Consider the following 22,780-nt stretch of genomic DNA (forward strand, 5'->3'; position numbering starts at 1 on the left):
GACAGGGAGCTGCACATTGTACTACCCAGTACTGCATACACCTACTACCTGTTGTGTTTACTTAACCCACCTCATCACTGCACATAACTACCTGTAGTGTTGAGTGAACCCAGCTCACTGCATACACCTACTACCTGTTGTGTTTACTTAACCCACCTCATCACTGCACATAACTACCTGTAGTGTTGAGTGAACCCAGCTCACTGCATACACCTACTACCTGTTGTGTTTACTTAACCCACCTCATCACTGCATATACCTAGCTTTGTGTTGAGTGAACCCAGCTCACTGCATCCTACTACTACCTGTTGTGTTTACTTAACCCACCTCATCACTGCATATACCTAGCTTTGTGTTGAGTGAACCCAGCTCACTGCATCCTACTACTACCTGTTGTGTTTACTTAACCCACCTCATCACTGCACATAACTACCTGTAGTGTTGAGTGAACCCAGCTCACTGCATATACCTACTACCTGTTGTGTTGAGTGAACCCAGCTCACTGCATACACCTACTACCTGTTGTGTTTACTTAAACCACCTCATCACTGCACACAACTACCTGTAATGTTAAGTGAACCCAGCTCACTGCATACACCTACTACCTGTTGTGTTGAGTGAACCCAGCTCACTGCATACACCTACTACCTGTTGTGTTTACTTAACCCACCTCATCACTGCACACAACTACCTGTAGTGTTGAGTGAACCCAGCTCACTGCATAGTCCAGCTGATAAAGGGGGGGGGGGAGTGGTTATCATGGACCGTGACAAATACATGAGGGAAGCTAATCGACAGCTTAATGACTCTATGACATACAAACCACTCAAAGGGAACCCTGTTATAGGCTTCCAGAGTGATTTGAAGCTTTTGATCAATGAGGTAATAACGGAGGGAATTTTGACATCTCAGGAAGCTGGTTATATTTTGCAACTCCACCCTAGACTGCCGGTCTACTACCACCTCCCCAAGATACACAAAAGCGTGATTGACCCACCGGGGAGGCCAATTATCTCCGGCATAGGGTCTCTGACTGCCAACTTATCAGAATACATTGATCACTTTTTACAGCAAGCTGTTATTCAAACCCCAGCATATCTTAAAGACACTGGCCATATTTTGCGTATCTTGGGGGATGTGGAGTGGAAGAGTCATTATACCCTATGTGTGGCGGACGTTAGTTCTCGCTACACAATAATCGACCACCAGAAGGGCATCGATGCGGTTGAATTTTTCTTGGCAGAATATACCAATATACCACAGAGTCAAATAGACTTCATTACAAAATCCATTGGATTTATTTTGTCACATAATTATTTTGAGTTTAATGGTAATTTTTATCTACAGCTGGTCGGTACTGCGATGGGCACGCGCTTCGCACCTGGGTCCGCTAATTTATTTATGGCCCATTGGGAAGAGACAGTCCTGCGGGGCCGGGGGGTCCCGGTGCGGAGCTCGTGCTCTGGAAACGTTACATAGACGACGTGGTTTTTATCTGGGGAGGGGATCAGGTGGGGCTGGAACAGTTCCTATCTTGGCTCAACATTAATGATTTTAATTTAAAATTTACATGCGAGACCAGTGGGTCACAAATCAATTTTTTGGACCTAACGATTTTTGTAGACAATGACCAGATAAAGACCAAAACCTTTTTTAAGGCAGTTGATATGAACAGCTATATCTTTTTGGATAGCTGTCATCTTTTGAAATGGCTAAGTAATGTCCCGAAGAGTCAATACCTGCGCCTGCGAAGGAACTGCTCCAGCGTTGCCGACTATGAGGTGCAAGCGGGGTTAATCCAACAACGCTTTTTAGATAGGAACTACCCTTTGGGGGATCTATTAGAAGTTGAACAAAAAGTTAAACAACTAGATAGAGATGAGTTAATTAAAGAGAAAGTGAAAAGAAGTAGCGATTTCCCATTATGTATCAATATGCAGTATACTCAACAAGCACCTAGGGTGAAGAAGATTATAGATAAATACTGGCACATTTTACAAAATGACAGAACACTAAATGGGATTTTACCAGATAGGCCGAAATTAGTGTATAGACGGGCCAATAACCTGAACAATATGATTGCCCCGACTGTGAACAAGCATAAGGGAGAACACTCCAGTAGTGGCAGCTTTAAGAGATGTACTTTATGTCACCCTTGCAGAAATACTGGGAGAGAAGCAATGAGAGAGACATTTCAGTCCACTAGTACAGGAGAAAGTTTCTCTATACAAGGAAATCTTAATTGTAACAGCAGGGGGGTCATATATGTGATTGAATGTGGATGCCAGAAGCAATATGTGGGCAGAACGAAAAGGAAATTGCTCGATAGAATATCTGAGCATATTAAATATATACAAAAAAAAGACAAAAAGTACCCTTTGGGGAAACATTTTAAATACTGCCAGCTAGGTAAATTGGGACTTCTGAAATTCTATGCAATCCAGAGTGTGGAGCGAGATTGGAGAGGAGGAGATTACATCAAAATGATGTCAAGACGTGAATCCTATTGGATTTTTTTTTTCAAATTCTTTTTTATTGTGTTAAAGAACATATAAACAATAACACAAAAACACAAAAAATAAAAATTGTAGATCATGACAGCATCAAAGAAGTAAGAATATACAGTCCTCCAGTACAGTTCATTCGTACATAATTACTTGAATGTTTGCAGCAAGGTGAATACAGGTGAATATTCACAACAGTAAGAGGGGGGGAACACAGCAGAATCACCAAAGACAGGCATTGAGATACATAAAACTTAAAGCGGACCCAAACCAAACATTTTTTTAATTCAAAATATTTAGTTGCACCACTCCGACACATACAAATATAAATAAAGACTCCTTCGAGCCTCCTTCACCCTCCTCTTTGCATAGCTAGGGTTATACTGGGGGCAGCCATTAGCAATTCCTCCTTTGCTGGACACCATCTACTCCACCAGTTTGCCGGATTTTTTGCCGGCAATATGAAAGGAAGGGAGGGGTTCCTCCAATAAATGTAAAATATTTTATATTTGTCATCATGCAGCTGAAAAAAGGCTGCTATTTATTATTATAATTTAGAAAATAGATTTTATTTCTGAAATCTTATATTTTTAGTTTGGGTCCACTTTAAGGAAATATTATAACATATCTATAACTTGAGGAGTGATATCCAGGTTAGCAGAAACTGATTCCTCAGAGTCAAGCCAAGGCTTCCAAATCTTAGAGAATTTAGAGACGGCACCACGTCTCTCCCAGGTAAGTTTGTATAGAGGAAGGGCTTGATTAATTAAGCGGATCCAAGTTTGAAGAGAGGGTTCCAAATTGCTTTTCCACTCTATAGCAATATTTTTTTTCCCATAAAAAAGGAGATACCTCATTAGGAGCGTCTTGTGTTTATTTAGAGGAAGATCTCACAATACACCCAAGATGCATACCTTATAAGATAGAATACAGGGAAGACTCAATTTTTCTTGCATGAAAGAGAGGGTTTTGGACCAAAAGGCCTGAATAGACGGGCAGTCCCAGCACATATGCTTAAAAGAACCAGGGGTGTGGCCACACCGCCAGCAGGCGTTGGAAATGTTAGGTGAAAATTTACTCAATCTAATAGGGGTGAAGTATATCTGGTGAAACCATCTCAGTTGGATCAGCTTATCTCTAGAGGGAATAACCGTTTTGACATAATTTTCTTCAAAATCGGCCCAATCATCAGAGGAGATTGCCTCTCCCCAATCTGCCCACTTATCCCTAGCTTTATTTATTCTGTGAGAGTATTTAGATTCAGTAAGATTGGAGTAGTATCTAGAAATAAGTTTAGAGGGATCATTAAACAGGAGCCATTTTTCAACAGTACCTGGGGAAAGACATACTTCGGAGCTGCCAAATTGACACAGAGCAGCATGGCGAATCTGAAAATACCGAAAGCGAGCACAACGTGGAAGATTAAACTCTAAGGCCAGATGGGACCACGTTTTGAGGCTATTATTATGAAAAAGCTGATTGACATTTAATGCCTTTAGAGACCCAAAAGCTAATATCTTGCATAACTGAGAATTCAGTGAGATTAGAGTTACACCAAAGTGGAGAACTAGGAGAGAGAACCTGTTTGTTATCTCCAGCAATCTGTTGGGCCTTGTGAAATGTCTTAAGGGAGAAGGATAAAATATCTGTGCCCTCCCTAGAGAGGGGACTACCCCGATAAATAAGGTTGCAGAGGGCTTCATATGAAGAGGCACAATCAGCTTCAGCATCTAGAGCGGAGTCATTTCTTATACTATGTACCCATCTAAAGATGTAGGAAAGTTGTGCGGCCAGGAAATACATTTGAAAATGTGGTAGAGCCAATCCACCTTTACTTACTGGAAGACGCAGAGTATCTAAAGCCAGTCTAGGAGACTTCCCAGCCCAGAGAAAGGATTGAACCAATGAGTTCATTTTGGTAAAATATGACATAGGGATCAAGCATGGAGCCATCAGAAGGATATATAGGATTTTAGGAGCAATGATCATTTTTATAAGATTGACTCTACCCAACAGATCCAAAGGTAGGTTGTTCCATCTCCTAAGTTTCTCATCGATATTAGAAATAATAGGGGAGAGATTATTACTAATATAAGAATTGTTGTGCCTCGCAATCGTTATCCCCAGATATTTGAAGGAGGAACAAATTTGAAGGGGAAGGTCTGAGGGTAAATTATTGATAGATTCTTCGTCCACAGGAAAAAGGAGAGACTTTGACCAGTTAACCCTCAAGCCCGACAGATCACCAAATAGTTTGTAAACCTCCAAGACCCTAGATAGAGAGCGACCCGGACTGTCAAGGTATAAAAGCACGTCGTCAGCGTACAGGGAAATCTTTTCATGTACCCTTCTAATTATCCAGCCAGTGATATGAGGGTCACCCCGAATAAATGCAGCTAGGGGTTCCATAGCTAGGGCGAACAGTAAAGGGGAAAGTGGGCACCCTTGACGTGTGCCTCTGCTGATTAAGAAGGGATCAGAGATTTGACCATTTACTTTCAGTCTAGCGGTGGGTGAATTATAAAGGATATTAATCCATTTCCTAAAGCCTGGGCCAAATCCAAAGGCCTCTAGGACAAACTGAAGATACCGCCAAGATAACGTATCGAAAGCCTTATTAGTATCCAAGGCTAAAAGTATTCTTTTCCCAGCATTCTTATGAGGAAATTGGAGGTTCACAAATAGTCTACGTAAGTTTAATTTGGTGGAGCGTGAGGGAATGAACCCGGTTTGATCCGGGGCAATTAGTTTTTCAATAACCACTTTAAGGCGGTCCGCAAGGACTTTGGCCAGTATCTTCACATCTGTATTTAAAAGCGAGATGGGACGGTAAGAGTCACACATCTCAGGATTCTTCCCAGGCTTCAGAAGAAGGGTTATATGGGCTTCCCTCATAGATTCAGGGAGTGTACCCGCTTTATTGGCGTCATTAAACATATGTAGAAGGGCTTGAGAGGTAACTGATCCGCTCTTAATATACCATTCAGATGGTATACCATCCGGACCTGGGGATTTATTAGCTTTAAGGGTTTTAATTGTGGCCACAACCTCTGAACTAGTGATAGGCGCACCCAGGGATGCACAGTCTTCTACATTGAGAGTAGGTAATTGACATTCCTGCAGAAAGACAGATACGGAGGACAGGTCACATCCTGGGTCAGCTTTATAGAGGTTACTATAGAATAGGCGAAATGCTTCCAAAATCTCTGAAGAGGAAGATAGCACCTCACCAGAGGAGGAGATAATGTGTGGTATAGCAATAGGAGAACATTGGGCCCTAACCATGGATGCTAATAATTTACTTGACTTATTACCGAATTCAAAAAACGTTTGAGAGAATATAAAATTTCGTCTCTTTGCCCTGTTCAGTAATCTAATTTCATGCTCACGGCGGGCTTTGGCCCACACCGAATAGTGTTCTTTGATGGGATTGGACTGAAATTGAGTTTGAGCAGTTAGCATTATTGATCCAGTGCGGGCAATATATGCATCGTCATTTTTAAGGGTGATACCTTTAATATGAGAGAAATGGCCACGCAGGGTTGCCTTAGATGCGTCCCACACAATACCCAAAGTAGAGGTACCCGGGTTAAGATGCCAATACTCTTTCATTTGTGAGGTACAGTAATTAAGCACCACCTCGTCACATAACCAGAGCTGACCCATCCTCCAGGAACCTGCGTCTCTCAAGGAGTCTCCCACCAGAGTGCACTGAAGAGGCGCATGGTCAGAGATTCCATGAGGAAGGTATTTGATGGATTTAAATTTAGTAAGCATATCATGAGAGCCTAATACTAAATCAATGCGGGACATAGTACCATGAGAGTCTGAGAAGCAGGAGAATGCCACCTTTTTGTAATTACGCCACCTCCAGATATCAGAAAGGCCATGTCTTTGCATCCACTCCACGAAGGCTAAATGCCCCCTATGGTCCCCCGGCGATGATCTGTCTAAAATTGGGTCCGTAATATTGTTGAAATCACCACAAATTGTGACAGGACAGGATGGTAGATCATAAATAATACACATCACCTTGTCTAGTACAGAAATGTGGAATGGGGGAGGTACATACACGGACGCCACTATAAAGGATCGGCCTTCAAGAGAAAAATGCAGGATTACATATCTACCCAGCAGATCCGTGCGAACGGAGTTGATTTTAATGGGAGCGTTTTTTGACACAAGGATAGCTGTACCTCTGGAATAAGAGGAATATTGGGAGGCAAAGACATGGCCTATCCAAGGCTTTTTAAGTGTATTCAATCGGGAGCCTGTAAGGTGTGTTTCTTGCAAACATACTATTTTTGCGTTGGACTTTTTCAAAAAGTCAAAGACCAGTCTCCTTTTAATGGGATGGTTCATCCCCCGTACATTCCAAGAAATAAAATCAAAGTCACCCATTATGAAACATCGTGGTAATGCAGGACATTAAGCGAAGTATATGTAAATGCACGTACAAACTGTCAGAAGGCAATAGTGCTGTCATGAACACAGAAACTATAAGAAAAACAAAACCCAGAAAAAAATCCCCGCCCTTATGCCACCCCGCAAGTTGCCCTAAACTACAACCCGCTTTTGTCCCTAACTTAAACAGCTTACTGGAACGTGAAACCAGAGGTAAACTCCAAAACCCCAAATAGCAATTATTCTTAAACTCGTATTAAAGTTATATATATATATATACAGTGGAGGAAATAATTATTTGACCCCTCACTGATTTTGTAAGTTTGTCCAATGACAAAGAAATGGAAAGTCTCAGAACAGTATCATTTCAATGGTAGGTTTATTTTAACAGTGGCAGAAAGCACATCAAAAGGAAAATCGAAAAAAATAACCTCAAATAAAAGATAGCAACTGATTTGCATTTCATTGAGTGAAATAAGTTTTTGAACCCCTACCAACCATTAAGAGTTCTGGCTCCCACAGAGTGGTTAGACACTTCTACTCAATTAGTCACCCTCATTAAGGACACCTGTCTTAACTAGTCACCTGTATAAAAGACACCTGTCCACAGAATCAATCAATCAAGCGGACTCCAAACTCTCCAACATGGGAAAGACCAAAGAGCTGTCCAAGGATGTCAGAGACAAAATTGTAGACCTGCACAAGGCTGGAATGGGCTACAAAACCATTAGCAAGAAGATGGGAGAGAAGGTGACAACTGTTGGTGCGATTGTTCGAAAATGGAAGGAGCACAAAATGACCATCAATCGACCTCACTCTGGGGCTCCACGCAAGATCTCACCTCGTGGGGTGTCAATGGTTCTGAGAAAGGTGAAAAAGCATCCTAGAACTACACGGGAGGAGTTAGTGAATGACCTCAAATTAGCAGGGACCACAGTCACCAAGAAAACCATTGGAAACACATTACACCGCAATGGATTAAAATCCTGCAGGGCTCGCAAGGTCCCCCTGCTCAAGAAGGCACATGTGCAGCCCCGTCTGAAGTTTGCCAATGAACACCTGAATGATTCTGTGAGTGACTGGGAGAAGGTGCTGTGGTCTGAGGAGACCAAAATAGAGCTCTTTGCCATTAACTCAACTCGCTTTGTTTGGAGGAAGAAAAATGCTGCCTATGACCCCCAAAACACCGTCCCCACCGTCAAGCATGGGGGTGGAAACATTTTGCTTTGGGGGTGTTTTTCTGCTAAGGGCACAGGACAACTTAATCGCATTAACGGGAAAATGGACGGAGCCATGTATCGTGAAATCCTGAACGACAACCTCCTTCCCTCTGCCAGGAAACTGAAAATGGGTCGTGGATGGGTGTTCCAGCACGACAATGACCCAAAACATACAGCAAAGGCAACAAAGGAGTGGCTCAAGAAGAAGCACATTAAGGTCATGGAGTGGCCTAGTCAGTCTCCGGACCTTAATCCAATAGAAAACCTATGGAGGGAGCTCAAGCTCAGAGTTGCACAGAGACAGCCTCGAAACCTTAGGGATTTAGAGATGATCTGCAAAGAGGAGTGAACCAACATTCCTCCTAAAATGTGTGCAAACTTGGTCATCAATTACAAGAAACGTTTGACCTCTGTGCTTGCAAACAAGGGTTTTTCCACTAAGTATTAAGTCTTTTATTGTTAGAGGGATCAAAAACTTATTTCACTCAATGAAATGCAAATCAGTTGCTATCTTTTATTTAAGGTTATTTTTTCGATTTTCCTTTTGATGTGCTATCTGCCACTGTAAAATAAACCTACCATTGAAATGATACTGTTCTGAGACTTTTCATTTCTTTGTCATTGGACAAACTTACAAAATCAGTGAGGGGTCAAATAATTATTTCCTCCACTGTATATATATATATATATATATATATATATATATATATATATATATATATATATATATTTCAGAGCAAAGAACCTCATACTCAGAAAATATTTCCTATAAAACAGGCACAGAACAGATGCGTATAAAACGAAAAGAATTAATTTGCACAACAGTTAAAGGAAAGCATGGATACACAGCAGGACCTTAAATAACTTTAAGGCATATTGCGGAAGACTAGGTGGAAGCAATTTTGCTCAGGGGCAATGTCGAGCTGGCATAAAAGACATAGGTTCTACTTAGAGTCTAGCTCCAGAAGTATAAGGCCAGATAGGTAAACAGTGACATAGGGTACAAAGTAGAAAGTTGCTGCTCTCAAACAGTTTTTAGCATTAGCGTCAGCCTAATTTCCATACGGAGGAGAGAGGAATGGGCATCAACAGTAAAATAAAGAGCCCAGAGGGAGCTGAAATAACGTAATCGTTGAAAGCACAGAAAAGTTACGGTGAATGCATAGTTCCAGTATATAGCACACCATTTATACCACAACCTATTATCGAAGAGAGCTCTAACTGGGTCTGTTGCGGGGAGACCTAGCCGCCATGTTAGATCCTATAGATTCCAACCAGGATGCAGCTTCATGTGGGTTCGCAAAAAACAGCACTTCATCTTCATATATGACACGCAGCTTAGAAGGAAAGAGCATGCTGTACTTAATTTGTTTGTCACGTAGGCGTTTTTTTATATCAGAGAAGGCTATACGCTGCTTTTGAACATCCACAGAAAAGTCCTGGTAGATGTGGATTGTGGAATCATTAAAGTGAATCTGTATTGTTAAAATCGCACAAAAGTAAACATACCAGTGCGTTAGGGGACATCTCCTATTACCCTCTGTCACAATTTCGCCGCTCCCCGCCGCATTAAAAGTGGTTAAAAACAGTTTTTAAAAGTTTGTTTATAAACAAACAAAATGGCCACCAAAACAGGAAGTAGGTTGATGTACAGCATGTCCACACATAGAAAATACAACCATACACAAGCAGGCTGTATACAGCATTCCTTTTGAATCTCAAGAGATCATTTGTGTGTTTCTTTCTCCCTGCAGTTCTCATGCAAAGTGCTCTTTTTTTCTCCTGCAAACAGCTTTGCCCTTGTCTGTAACTCCTCAGTATGTGAAAGCCCAGCCAGCTCAGAGGACGATTTATCCAGCTTGTAAAAGATAAGAGAGAAGAGAGAAGCTGCTCTAATCTAAATAACACACAGGCAGTGTGCATAGAGGGGCCTGGAAGGGGGAATTCATAGCAGAACCACAACACTGAAGAACTTGGCAGCCTTCCAGACACAGGCTGACAAGTCTGACAAGGGAAAGATACATTGATTTATTACAGAGACAGTGATAGTATAAAGTGCTGCAGTAAGCTAGAACACATTAGAATAGCTTTTGGAACTTGTAGGATGATAAAAAACAGGATGCAATTTTTGTTACGGAGTCTCTTTAAAGGTTAACGGAGCTGCATGAATCCTAGCAGCTCTCAAGATAGAAGTTTTATCACGAAAGTTCAAAAGTTTAGCAATTAACGGTCGAGGCGGCAGGCCTGGCTTAAGCGCACCGCCAGGAATTCTGTGCGCTCTTTCAACAGAAAAAGTACGTGAGGGAGAGAAGTCAGGGAGGGAGTCAGTCAGCCACTTCTCAATAAACATTTCAGCCTCTGAGCCCTCAGCCTTTTCAGGAAATCCAACAAATCTGAGATTGTTTCTTCTCGAACGATTTTCGAGATCTGATAACTTAGATGTGTGACCATCAGATATCTTACTGTAATAGTTAAGGTCAGAGCGCATAGGCCTAATATCATCCTCCAGGTCACTTATACGTTTCTCACTTTCCACAGACCTCTCTTTCATTTTCTGCATATCTCCCTTAACATACGAAAGTTCTATCTGGATAGTGTCCAGTTTCGCGGTGATTGAGGTTTTCAGATCATTAATAGCTGTCAGAAGTTGTAATCTGGATGGCTCATCCTCCCCCATGTCATTAACCTTCGCCATGCTTGTCTGCCCGGAGGAGCTCGTATTACTATCAGGAGGCTGGGAGCGCTCTCTCTGTTCCCTTGGGGGATCGTGGATAAGCTCAGGGCTGTCAGGGGAATCATCACTCACCGACTCCAAAGGCAGTGTATCATCCAAGGAGGTCTGGAGCAGGGCGGGCTGTTGCACAGTAGCTGTGTCCGAGAGGCCAGCGCCATCCTGACCTCCATTGTGCGCGTATTGTGCCAGCCGCGCTGAGACTGAAGGAAGCTTGTTTTCGTTCTTTTTACCAGACATCATGAAGCCAGGCAAGAAAGGAATGTCTGAGGAGGTAAATCACTGTGAAGGAGGGGGAATACGAGTGCAGGATAACAGCAGGATAATCGGGGTTAAGCGGAGCTCAGGTGCTGCACGTCCTCTTCACTCCATGGTCAGGCCACGCCCCTCCTATTGGATTTTTACTTTGAATTCACTGGTTTCAGCGGGATTGAACCAGGACATAGAGCTTTTTGCCTTCAATGAATGACTCCGAGTGACGGACAGGAGAGGAGAGGGGAGGAGTTGAGAGAGGATAAAAGCACGAACTGTAAGCCAATCACTAAGCCGTGATGAAGAAAGGCGTATCCTTTTGAAACGCGTTGGCGTGATTGGCTCAGACCGTGTGTGACGTCACACAACAGTATTTCCGGCTTACGGGATACCTTCCCGCAACTACCTTTGACTTTCCATCGGACTCTCCGGCTCTGAGCAAGCGGCCGCAGCCAGGCTGGATCGAGCAGACCGCCGGATCCAATTCTCCCTCCATCCCCTCCATCCTGGCCAGTTTGGACTATCGTGACGGCCATTCACTGAAGCACGCTATGGTAGCGTGAGTATTCGATATTGCTATCTACATAGAAGCTACTACTGTGGGAACTGACTAGTCCAATGAGGACGCTGAACGTCAATATCTGTGGAAATACGGTCTATGGTTGACTGTTCCGCCATACTACATCAGTATTTTTATCCAATTTTATCCATTTTTTACTCTTTTGGTGAGACGTCACCTATTAGACCTCTATTAGAGATTTCTCATTTTTTAGTGGGGATTTGTTGCCGCATTTTATATTCATTTATTCCGCATTTTATATTCATTTATTCACTGTTGATTCTGTCATTGGACACTGATCATTGCAAGATTCCACTTGCACTGTGCAGCCTGGTTACCAACCAGGACACTGGGGTACGGCCGTTTTCTATTCCATTGAAACGTGCCAATTTGAACCAGTGACCGTGGGATTGGTCGCATGCTGTATATGTGCCATGTGGATTTGCTGGATTTGGATCTAGAGATCAATTTTCTGCTATATAGTGCTCGTTTAATAAATTGTTTCTAGCTTTTTAACAGCTGAGGTTCTTCTTTACTACCTGTTGTGTTTACTTAACCCACCTCATCACTGCACATAACTACCTGTAGTGTTGAGTGAACCCAGCTCACTGCATATACCTACTACCTGTTGTGTTGAGTGAACCCAGCTCACTGCATACACCTACTACCTGTTGTGTTTACTTAAACCACCTCATCACTGCACACAACTACCTGTAGTGTTGAATTAACCCAGCTTACTGCATATACCTGCTACCTGTTGTGTTGAGTGAACCCAGCTCACTGCATACACCTACTACCTGTTGTGTTTACTTAACCCACCTCATCACTGCATATACCTAGCTTTGTGTTGAGTGAACCCAGCTCACTGCATCCTACTACTACCTGTTGTGTTTACTTAACCCACCTCATCACTGTATATACCTAGCTTTGTGTTGAGTGAACCCAGCTCACTGCATCCTACTACTACCTGTTGTGTTTACTTAACCCACCTCATCACTGCACATAACTACCTGTAGTGTTGAGTGAACCCAGCTCACTGCATATACCTACTACCTGTTGTGTTGAGTGAACCCCGCTCACTGCATACACCTACTACCTGTTGTGTTTACTTAAACCACCTCATCACTGCACATAACTACCTGTAGTGTTGAGTAAACCCAGCTCACTGCATATACCTACTACCTGTTGTGTTGAGTGAACCCAGCTCACTGCATACACCTACTACCTGTTGTGTTTACTTAAACCACCTCATCACTGCACACAACTACCTGTAGTGTTGAGTGAACCCAGCTCACTGCATATACCTACTACCTGTTGTGTTGAGTGAACCCAGCTCACTGCATACACATACTACCTGTTGTGTTTACTTAACCCACCTCAGCACTGCACACAACTACCTGTAGTGTTGAGTGAACCCAGCTCACTGCATATACCTACTACCTGTTGTGTTGAGTGAACCCACCTCACCGCATCCTAGTACCTTTACTGTTCAGTGAACCCAGCTCACTGCATCCTACTACCTGTTGTGTTGAGTGAACCCACCTCACTGCATCCTAGTACCTTTACTGTTCAGTGAACCCAGCTCACTGCATATACCTAGCATCCCCCCAAGATGGACAAAATGGACAAACCAGGTAGAGGAAGAGGTAGAGGCAGACCCAGAGGAAGGCCACCATGCACCGGCAGGTCTGTGCGAGGTGGTGTTGCTGTGATTTCGTGCGGACCTGCCCTAAAATACAGTGCTCAAAAGAAGGCACGTGCCATCACTTCCCAAAATCGTGAGGAGATGATTGAGTATTTAACACAGAACACCTCATCTCCCGCAGCCACCAGCGCTACAACAAGCACCACATCCGCTGCATTTGACACTTCGCAGGAGTTATTTGGTGGTGGTGGTGGTGGTGAAATCACCGATTCACAGCCACTACTGCAACAACAAGAAGAAGGCGCAGGTACACCACCTCCTACGTCTGAGTTAGGTGGCGACAGTATGGACGTAACGTGTGTGGAGGGGGCTGATGAAACACCTGAAGTTGGTGCAGTTGAGGAGGTGTCTGAGGAAAGTGCAGCTGGCCAGGAGGATTATGATGACGATTATATGGATACCACATATGTTCCCTGTAGAGGAGATGACCAGGGGGACAGTTCAGAGGAGGAGTCAGAGAGGACTAGGAGGAGACGACTCCATGATAGAAGCAGAGGGAGCTCGTCCTCAGAAACAGCTAGGGGCCGGGTCCGGCGCCATGTATCGCCAGCTATGGCCAGACAGCCAACATGCCATTCAACGTCAGCTGCTGATGCCACCGTAGCGCCATCACCCCAGGGGGGGCTCAGCGGTTTGGAAATTTTTTAACGTGTGTGTCTCAGATTGGAGCAAAGCCATCTATTCTCTCTGCCAGCAAAAATTGAGTCGTGGAAAGGCCAACTCTCACGTAGGGACAAGTGCCTTACGAAGGCACCTGGAGAAAAGGCACAAACAGCTATGGCAAGAACACCTGAGGAAAAGCAGCACCCCTCAAAAGACAAGCCACCCTCCTTCTCCTCTTCCTCCTTCAGGTGCATCGTCTTCATCCACTTTCTCCCTTGCACCTTCACAGCCACCCTCCTCCACACCGCCTCTTCCCTTCAGCGGTTCCTTCTCCTCTGCCCACAGCAGTACCCAGCTGTCCGTGAAGGAAGTATTTGAGCGGAAGAAGCAAATGTCTGCCAGTCACCCTCTTGCCCGGCGCCTGACAGCTGGCGTGGCGGAACTATTAGCTCGCCAGCTATTACCATACAAGCTGGTGGATTCTGAGGCTTTTCGTAAGTTTGTGGCCATTGGTACACCGCAGTGGAAGATACCAGGCCGCAATTATTTTTCACAAAAGGCCATACCCAAACTCTACCGTGCAGTTGAGAGGCAAGTGGTGTCATCTCTGGCACACAGTGTTGGGTCAAGGGTCCACCTGACCACAGATGCCTGGTCTGCCAAGCACGGGCAGGGCAACTACATTACATACACAGCCATTGGGTCAATCTGGTGACCGATGGCAGCAAGCAGGGAGTACGTGGCTGCGCAGAGGACTGACTTGTCACACCTCCACGGCTTGCAGGCAGGCCTCCAGCCACCTCCTCTCCACCTGCTATCACCGCTTCGCTGTCGTCATCCTCCTCCTCCTCCTTGGCTGGTGCCGCCATCTCCTCTCCAGCTACACAGCCCCAGCACCCCAGGGCCTATGGTGCATGCCAGGTGCGACGGTGTCATGCAGTGTTAGACATGTCTTGCCTGAAAGCGGAGAGTCACACTGGAGCAGCTCTGCTGGCTGCTCTTAACAAACAGGTGGAGCAATGGCTGACCCCGCACAAGCTTGAGATCGGCAACGTGGTGTGTGACAACGGCAGCAATCTCATTGCTCCGTTGAATTTGGGAAAGCTGACACACATACCCTGCATGGCACATGTGCTTAATCTGGTCGTGCAAAGATTTGTGTCCAAGTACTCAGGCTTAGAGGACGTCCTGAAGCAGGCCAGGAAGTTGTGTGGGCATTTCAGGCGCTCTTACAAGGCCATGGCACGCTTTGCGGAGATTCAGCGTAGAATGAACTTGCCGGTGAGACGCCTGATTTGCGATAGCCCGACTCGCTGGAATTCCACCCTGCTGATGTTCTCTCGCCTGCTAGACCAGGAAACAGCCGTCACCCAGTACCTGTATAATTACAGTACAAGGACACAATCTGGGAGGATGGGGATGTTCTGGCCCAACAACTGGACACTGATGCGAAATGCATGCAGGGTCATGGAGCCCTTTGAGGAGGTGACCAAACTGGTGAGTCGCGATGAGGGCACCATCAGCGACTTGATCCCCTAACGCCTACTTCCTGGAGCGTGCCGTGCGTAGAGTGGTGGATACAGCTGTGGAGGAGCGTGAACAAGAAGAGTTACGGCAGCAGGAGTCGTGGGATCCATTTACACCCGAACCCGAAGTTTCCACCACACCGGCGGCAGCACAGGGGGGGGGGGGGGGGGAGGAGGAAGAAGAGGAGTCGTGTGGGGAAGGAGAGGAGTCTGACTCTGATGATGGTGATGATGAGGAAGGTGTTTCTGTGGAGGAGGAAGAGGTGGTGGAAGGAGAACAACCGCGGCAGCCATCACAGGGGGCTTCTGCTGCTCCACGTTCACGTGGTATTGTTCGTGGCTGGGGGGAGGAAGAGGAGTTGCGTCCCATCACTGAGGAAGAGCAAGAGGAGATGGAAAGTATGTCTGCATCCAGCTTTGTGCAGATGTCCTCTTTCATGTTGTCCAGCCTGTTGAGGGATCCACGTATCAAAAAACTCAAGACGAATGACCTGTACTGGGTGGCCACGCTACTAGACCCTCGGTACAGGCACAAAGTGGCCGACCTGTTACCAACTCAACAAAAGGCGGAAAGGATACAGCACTTTCAGAACAAGCTGTCGATGATGCTTTACAATGCATTTAAGGGTGATGTGGATGCACAACGCAATCAAGGTACCACTGGCAGTAACCCTCCTCCTCCCAACTCCACGCAGGCAAGGACAGGACGCTCCAGCGATCTTAGGGTGATGTCGGACATGCAGACGTTCTTTTGTCCAACTCCTCGCCATAATCCTTCCGGATCCACCCTCAAACAACGCCTGGAGCGGCAGGTAGCTGACTACCTGGCCTTGAGTGTGGATGTAGACTCTGCGAAAAGCGACGATGAACCCTTGGACTACTGGTTGCGCAGGCTTGACCTATGGCCAGAGCTGTCCCAATTTGCCATACAACTTCTCTCTTGCCCTGCCGCAAGCGTCCTGTCAGAAAGGACCTTCAGTGCAGCTGGAGGCATAGTTACTGAGAAGAGAAGTCGCCTAAGTCACGACAGTGTTCAGTACCTGACCTTTATCAAAATGAATGAGGAATGGATCACGGAGGGCTACTGCACGACCGAAGACTAAGTCAGTCCCCACACACAGCATCTCTGCCTGCAGGCCGCTTGACTGCCTTCTCCGCCACCACCAACAGGGTCCAGGACTCTAGGCAGATTCCTGAATTTTTAAGGCCGCTGCTAGCAGCGGCCGCTACACTAATTTTTCTGGTGCGTGTACATGTGCCCATCCCCCTTCGTGATCATTACCTTGCCGCGGTGAAGGGGCTTGCGTATCACAATGAAGCAATGACCGCCGGCTATATGAGTGTCTCGGGTGGGGGTGGCACACCAAAGATAATAAGGTCGTTGTTTCATTGTGTTTCAGACCAAATTTGATCAGCTGGACAGTCACTGTTCTGTCATTCAGCTACATCAGCCGGGCGAGCATATGGGCTGAAAAGCCACCATCACCTGCACTCTCGTCATGGTGCGCACTAGTCCAGCACGCCCGTCACTACACAAACGGCTGTTTGCAGTCACTGCATACCTTTCACTGCATCTGTGACTGCACATTATACCTGGCAGAATGGATACACTTTTAAACAATTTAAAAATACAACCATCTATCATTTTCAAACAATTTAAAAAAAGGGCAAAAAAACTTGCCCTCCGTCAAACATTCTTGGCAAATGCTTTCGACTTGGCAGCTACAGCATGGGTCTCAGCAGGCCCCCACTTCGGGCCGCAATCCAACCTTCATTCCCCGCGGTGACAATGGCAGACTTGCCCTCCATAACGGATTCCCGTTAAAGGATTTAAAGTTAATTCATTTCAATTAGGGCCGCAAAAGGTCCTCCTGAGTCCTGTATTGTTATTTTTGGTCACTACCTCGGGGCGGCCGTGCATGCCTGCCTGCCTCCCTCCTTGCCTGGATGTGTGGTGGTAGCCGTTGATCAGGCTCCAACTCCGGAACGCAATACAAGAGGGAGCTCGTCCTCAGAAACAGCTGGGGGCAGTGTCCGGCGCCATGTATCGCCCGCTATGGCCAGACAGCCAACATGCCCTTCAACGTCAGCTGCTGATGCCACCGTAGCGCCATCAGCCCAGGGGGGCTCAGCGATTTGGAAATTTTTTAACGTGTGTGTCCCAGATCGGAGCTAAGCCATCTAGTGTCTCTGCCAGCAAAAATTGAGCCATGGAAAGGCCAACTGTCACGTAGGGAGTCAGGACAAGTGCTTTACGAAGGCACCTGGAGAGAAGGCACAAACAGCTATGGCAAGAACATCTGAGGAAAAGCAGCACCCCTCAAAAGACATGCCGCAGAGAACAACCGCGGCAGCCGTCACAGGGGGCTTCTGCTGCTCCACGTTCCCATGGTATTGTTCGTGGCTGGGGGGAGGAAGAATGGCTACACTTTTAAACAATTTAAAAAAACAACCATCTAAACTTTCAAACAATTTAAAAATACAACCATCTAAACTTTCAAACAATTTAAAAATACAACCATCTAAACTTTCAAACAATTTAAAAATACAACCATCTATCATTTTCAAAAAAGTTAAAAAAAGGGCAAAAACCCTCCGTTAAACATTCTTGGCAAATGCTTTCGACTTGATTTGTCTTCCGCTGGCTCATGGGTCCATCTGACCACAGATGCCTGGTCTGCAAAGCACGGTCAGGGCAGCTACAGCATGGGTCTCAGCAGGCTCCCACTTCGGGCCGCAATCCAACCTTCATTCCCCGCGGTGACAATGGCAGACTTGCCCTCCATAACGGATTCCCGTTAAAGGATTTAAAGTTAATTCATTTCAAATACACAGCAGGGCCTCGAAAGTCCGCCTCTTGTATTATTTTTGGTCACTACCTCGGAGCGGTAGTGCCTGCTGCCCTCCGTGGATGTGTAGTGGTAGCCGTTTCTCAGGCTCCACAACGGATTCCATCCCTCATTCCCCGGCCATTACCCGGGGTCACAAATGGCAGACTTGCCCGCCTCCATATGATTCTCGTGAAAGGAATGTGGTGTCATCTTTGCCCACCATAACTGGTTCTCGTTCAAGGATTTAAAGAGAATCTGAACTGTTAAAATTGCACAAAAGTAAACATACCAGTGCGTTAGGGGACATCTCCTATTACCCTCTGACACAATTTCGCCGCTCCTCACCGCATTAAAAGTGGTTAAAAACAGTTTTGAAAAGTTTGTTTATAAACAAACAAAATGGCCACCAAAACAGGAAGTAGGTTGATGTACAGTATGTCCACACATAGAAAATACATCCATACACAAGCAGGCTGTATACAGCCTTCCTTTTGAATCTCAAGAGATCATTTGTGTGTTTCTTTCCCCCTGTTTTCATGCACTGAAGTTTCAGACTGCTCTTTTCTTCCTGCAAACAGCTTTGCCCTTGTCTGTAATTCTTCAGTATGTGAAAGCCAAGCCAGCTCAGAGGACGATTTATCCAGCTTGTAAAAGATAAGAGAGAAGAGAGAAGCTGCTCTAATCTAAAGAATACACAGGCAGTGTGCATAGAGGGGCCTGGAAGGGGGAGTTTATATCAGAACCACAACACTGAAGAACTTGGCAGCCTTCCAGACACAGGCCGACAAGTCTGACAGGGGAAAGATACATTGATTTATTACAGAGACTGTCATAGCAGAAAGTGCTGCAGTAAGCTAGAACACATTAGAATAGCTTTTGGAATTTGTAGGATGATAAAAAACAGGATGCAATTTTTGTTACGGAGTCTCTTTAAAGTACATTCATTTCAAATACAGAGCAGGGCCTCGAAAGTCCTCCTCCTGTATTGTTATTTTTGGTCACTACCTCGGGGCGGGCGGGCGTGCATGCCTGCCCGCTGCCCTCCTTGGATGTGTAGTGGTAGCCGTTGCTCAGGCTCCACACCGGATTCAAACCCCTCATTCTCCGGCCATTACCCGGGGTCACAATGGCAGACTTGCCCGCCTCCACAGGATTCTCATTGTAGCGGTACTGAACAAGTACACAGCAAGTAGAAAATGTAATTTAAAAACAAAACGTAAGCTTTTTAATAATGCCATGGAAAGTTGGGAAGGAAGTCACACATTACCTGACATCACTGAGTGAGGAAGAGCAATCTCGCCATGGTGCGCACCAGTCCAGCACGGCGGTCACTATACAAACAGCTATTTGTGGTGCGTTACACAGTGAGTTTGGTGTGTCAGTGTGAAGCAGTACTCTAATTACACTCCCAGATTGATGTATACACATGCAAAATGTTTGAAAGCACGTTAGGCCTGCAATTTAGCATTCAATGTGATTTCTGCCCTTAAAACGCTGTTTTGCATCACATCCAGATTTTTTCCCGGGACTTTTGGCATGTATCCCACTCCACCATGCCCCTCTCCAGGTGTTAGACCCCTTGAAACATCTTTTCCATCACTTTTGTGGCCAGCATAATTTTTTCTATTTTTCAAAGTTTGCCTCCCCATTGAAGTCTATTGCGGTTCGCAAACTTTTCCGCGAACCGAACCTTCCGCGGAAGTTCACGAACCCGGTTCGCATACCAAAAATCGGAGGTTCGCGACACCTCTACTCAGGAGAAGTAGCATAATGTGTTTTGTGGCGTATTTTTACATTTACCCATGCTGGGTGGGAGAAATATCTCTGTAAATGACAATTTTTTGATTTTTTTTACACACAATTGTCCATTTACAGAGACATTTCTTCCACCCAGCGACTCCCTTGGAGTATGCCAATAAAATTTATTTAGATTTGAACTGACAGTTTATAGTGTCTGCTTACAGGAGGTAAGTCCATCGCTGCCTCCAAAGCACTTTTAAACGTTTATTACCTGATTTTATCCTGCTGGCGCCTCTGTTTTTTCTACATAATATTAATTATCCACCCTTGGTGGAGGGGGATACCCCTTTTTTCCTGTCTACAGAGAGCGACTTCTTATTCCTGAGTGGGGACAGGATAATCTCCTCACCTGCCTATACAGTGGTTGCCTGGAGGTAACCCTGTCTTGTGAGTATATACATTGTACTCTTTACATATATCCATTTTTGCAGTACTTACTACACTATATTGGGCTCTCGGTTTCCCTCTTCTGTATTTCTCCCACCCAGCATGGGTATGTGTAAAAATACACCCCAAAACACATTATACTACTTCTCCCGAGTACAGCGATACCACATGTGTGGCACTTTTTTGCACCCTAACTGCGCTAAGGGGCCCAAAGTCCAATAAGTACCTTTAGGATTTCACATGTCATTTTGAGACATTTGGTTTCCAGACTGCTCCTCCTGGTTTTGGGCCCCTAAAATGCCAGGGCAGTATAGGAACCCCACAAATGACCCCATTTTAGAAAGAAGACATCCAAGGTATTCCGTTAGGAGTATGGTGAGTTCATAGAAGATTTTATTTTGTGTCACAAGTTAGAGGAAAATGACACTTTGTGAAAAAAACAATAAAAATCAATTTCTGCTAAATTGTGACACAAAATAAAATATTCTATGAACTCACCATAATTGAGAAAGTTAAAAAAATCATTTTTTTGACAAAATTCATGTCTTTTTTTGATGAATATAATAAAAACTAAAAATCACAGCAGCAATCAAATAGAACCACAAGAAAGCTGTATTAGTGACAAGAAAAGGAGGTAAAATTCATTTAGATAGTAGGTTGTATGACCGAGCAATAAACCGTTAAAGCTGAAGTGGTCTGAATGGAAAAAAAGTGTCTGGTCCTTAAGGGGTGAAAAGTCTGCGGTCCTCAAGTGGTTAAGGGACCAGTGACTGCTGGTATGGAAAGGGTTAAGTAGGCAGGCTGTATTCACTAATATAATGTTAGGTACACATGATGCAATTTTCTGACAGATTTACTGTCAGATCGATTATTTCCAACATGTCCAATCTGATTTTGGATCGATTTTCCATTCCATTCAAGGAAAAATTGTTCAAAAAAATCAAATCGGACAAGTTGGAAATAATCGAGCTGACAGAAATTGCATCGTGTGTACCTAGCATTACACTGATTTATATAATCTCCAAGGCATTTCCGGAAAAATAATCAAATAATGACAAGTTGTGTAAATAGATACTCCCCTCCATGTTATAGCTCTGAATGCAATTCCCAATCTTAAATCTACATTGAACAAATTAAAGCATTACTTTACATCAAAATCCTTGAAATCCAGAAACATTTTTGAAACGTCATAGATTTGATCTTTATTTTTTACAAACCTGTGTTTAAATAACTTGTTTTTTTTTTACAACTTAAATTAATAAAAAGCAGCATTTACCAAGTAAAATTGAAAAATATAGTGATTTTTATAACATGACAAAGTTTATTTAATTATCACTGTTTACTTCTTTAGTACATGCAGACATTACCTGGAAGGGCTGACTCTGTGTCATTTGTTTGGTTTTGTAAAGAGACACCATCTCTTTTATTTGATAAAAGGCATATGCAAGTGTGACCCATGGAGAGGAGCTTATGCCCCATGCTGGTTTATTGATGTCTTCTTGATCTTCTTGGTGTTTTGTTTTTTTAGGTGAAAACATGACCTGAACAGATGGCATGATATTCTCTGACTGCTGTGATACCAGGTTAATTGTTGCTATGGGGACAGGGCTGGATGGAACTGGAATTCTTTCTGCCAGCATTGATGCATCTGCAATAAAACAGTTGAAAACAACACACATTTTAAACCTAGACTATTATGCAAATAGGCACAAAAGTAAATTGTGTATAAATTGTGTCTATGTAATAAAAAGTATTTATGATTGTAATAAACAGTGTACAAACTATAGATAAACATACACGGAAGTACAATAGTGTAGGTTTGGCAGGCTAATACACCAAAATAGCAAACCCTGAGTCCGAAACAACTCAAAAACTGAAATCTCCAATGTGTGATTCAAATCATTATTAAAAGATATGCAACAGCATAATAAACTTTAAAAAAAATTCTTTGTTACAGCGGATACACATTCTGAAGTAAATCTGAAATGCTTCTACTTCATGCTTACATTGAAGCAGACATATTGTTAACATCTTGTGCTTTCACATAAGCTTACCTTCTGTGGCAGTCAGGTGACACGGGAGAGATCAAATTACAACTTGTGATAATGACACAAATGAGGGGGCATTGGACAGGCTTAACTCTCTAAATACATACAGAGTGCATTTCTCTATGTTTTCCTTCTGTCCTGTGCAAGAGTTCAGGTCCACTTTAACTCATGATTTGTCTCCCCTTAGTTAAATAACGATCTCTCCTTATT

General features: G+C 44.3%; 1 protein-coding gene across 3 annotated transcripts in view; it reads right to left on the reverse strand.

The window, feature by feature from the left end:
• Window positions 1-22,780, reverse strand: part of MFSD6 (major facilitator superfamily domain containing 6) — a 538,131-nt gene that overhangs the window by 54,199 nt on the left and 461,152 nt on the right. For all 3 annotated transcript variants that reach the window (XM_068244933.1, XM_068244934.1, XM_068244935.1), the window contains one exon: window positions 21,890-22,170. In XM_068244933.1, the coding sequence (XP_068101034.1) occupies window positions 21,890-22,170 (281 nt within the window). The remainder of the gene's footprint in view (window positions 1-21,889; window positions 22,171-22,780) is intronic.

Source organism: Hyperolius riggenbachi, chromosome 7 (assembly GCF_040937935.1).
Source record: "Hyperolius riggenbachi isolate aHypRig1 chromosome 7, aHypRig1.pri, whole genome shotgun sequence".
In the NCBI taxonomy this organism is placed as follows: Eukaryota; Metazoa; Chordata; class Amphibia; order Anura; family Hyperoliidae; genus Hyperolius; species Hyperolius riggenbachi.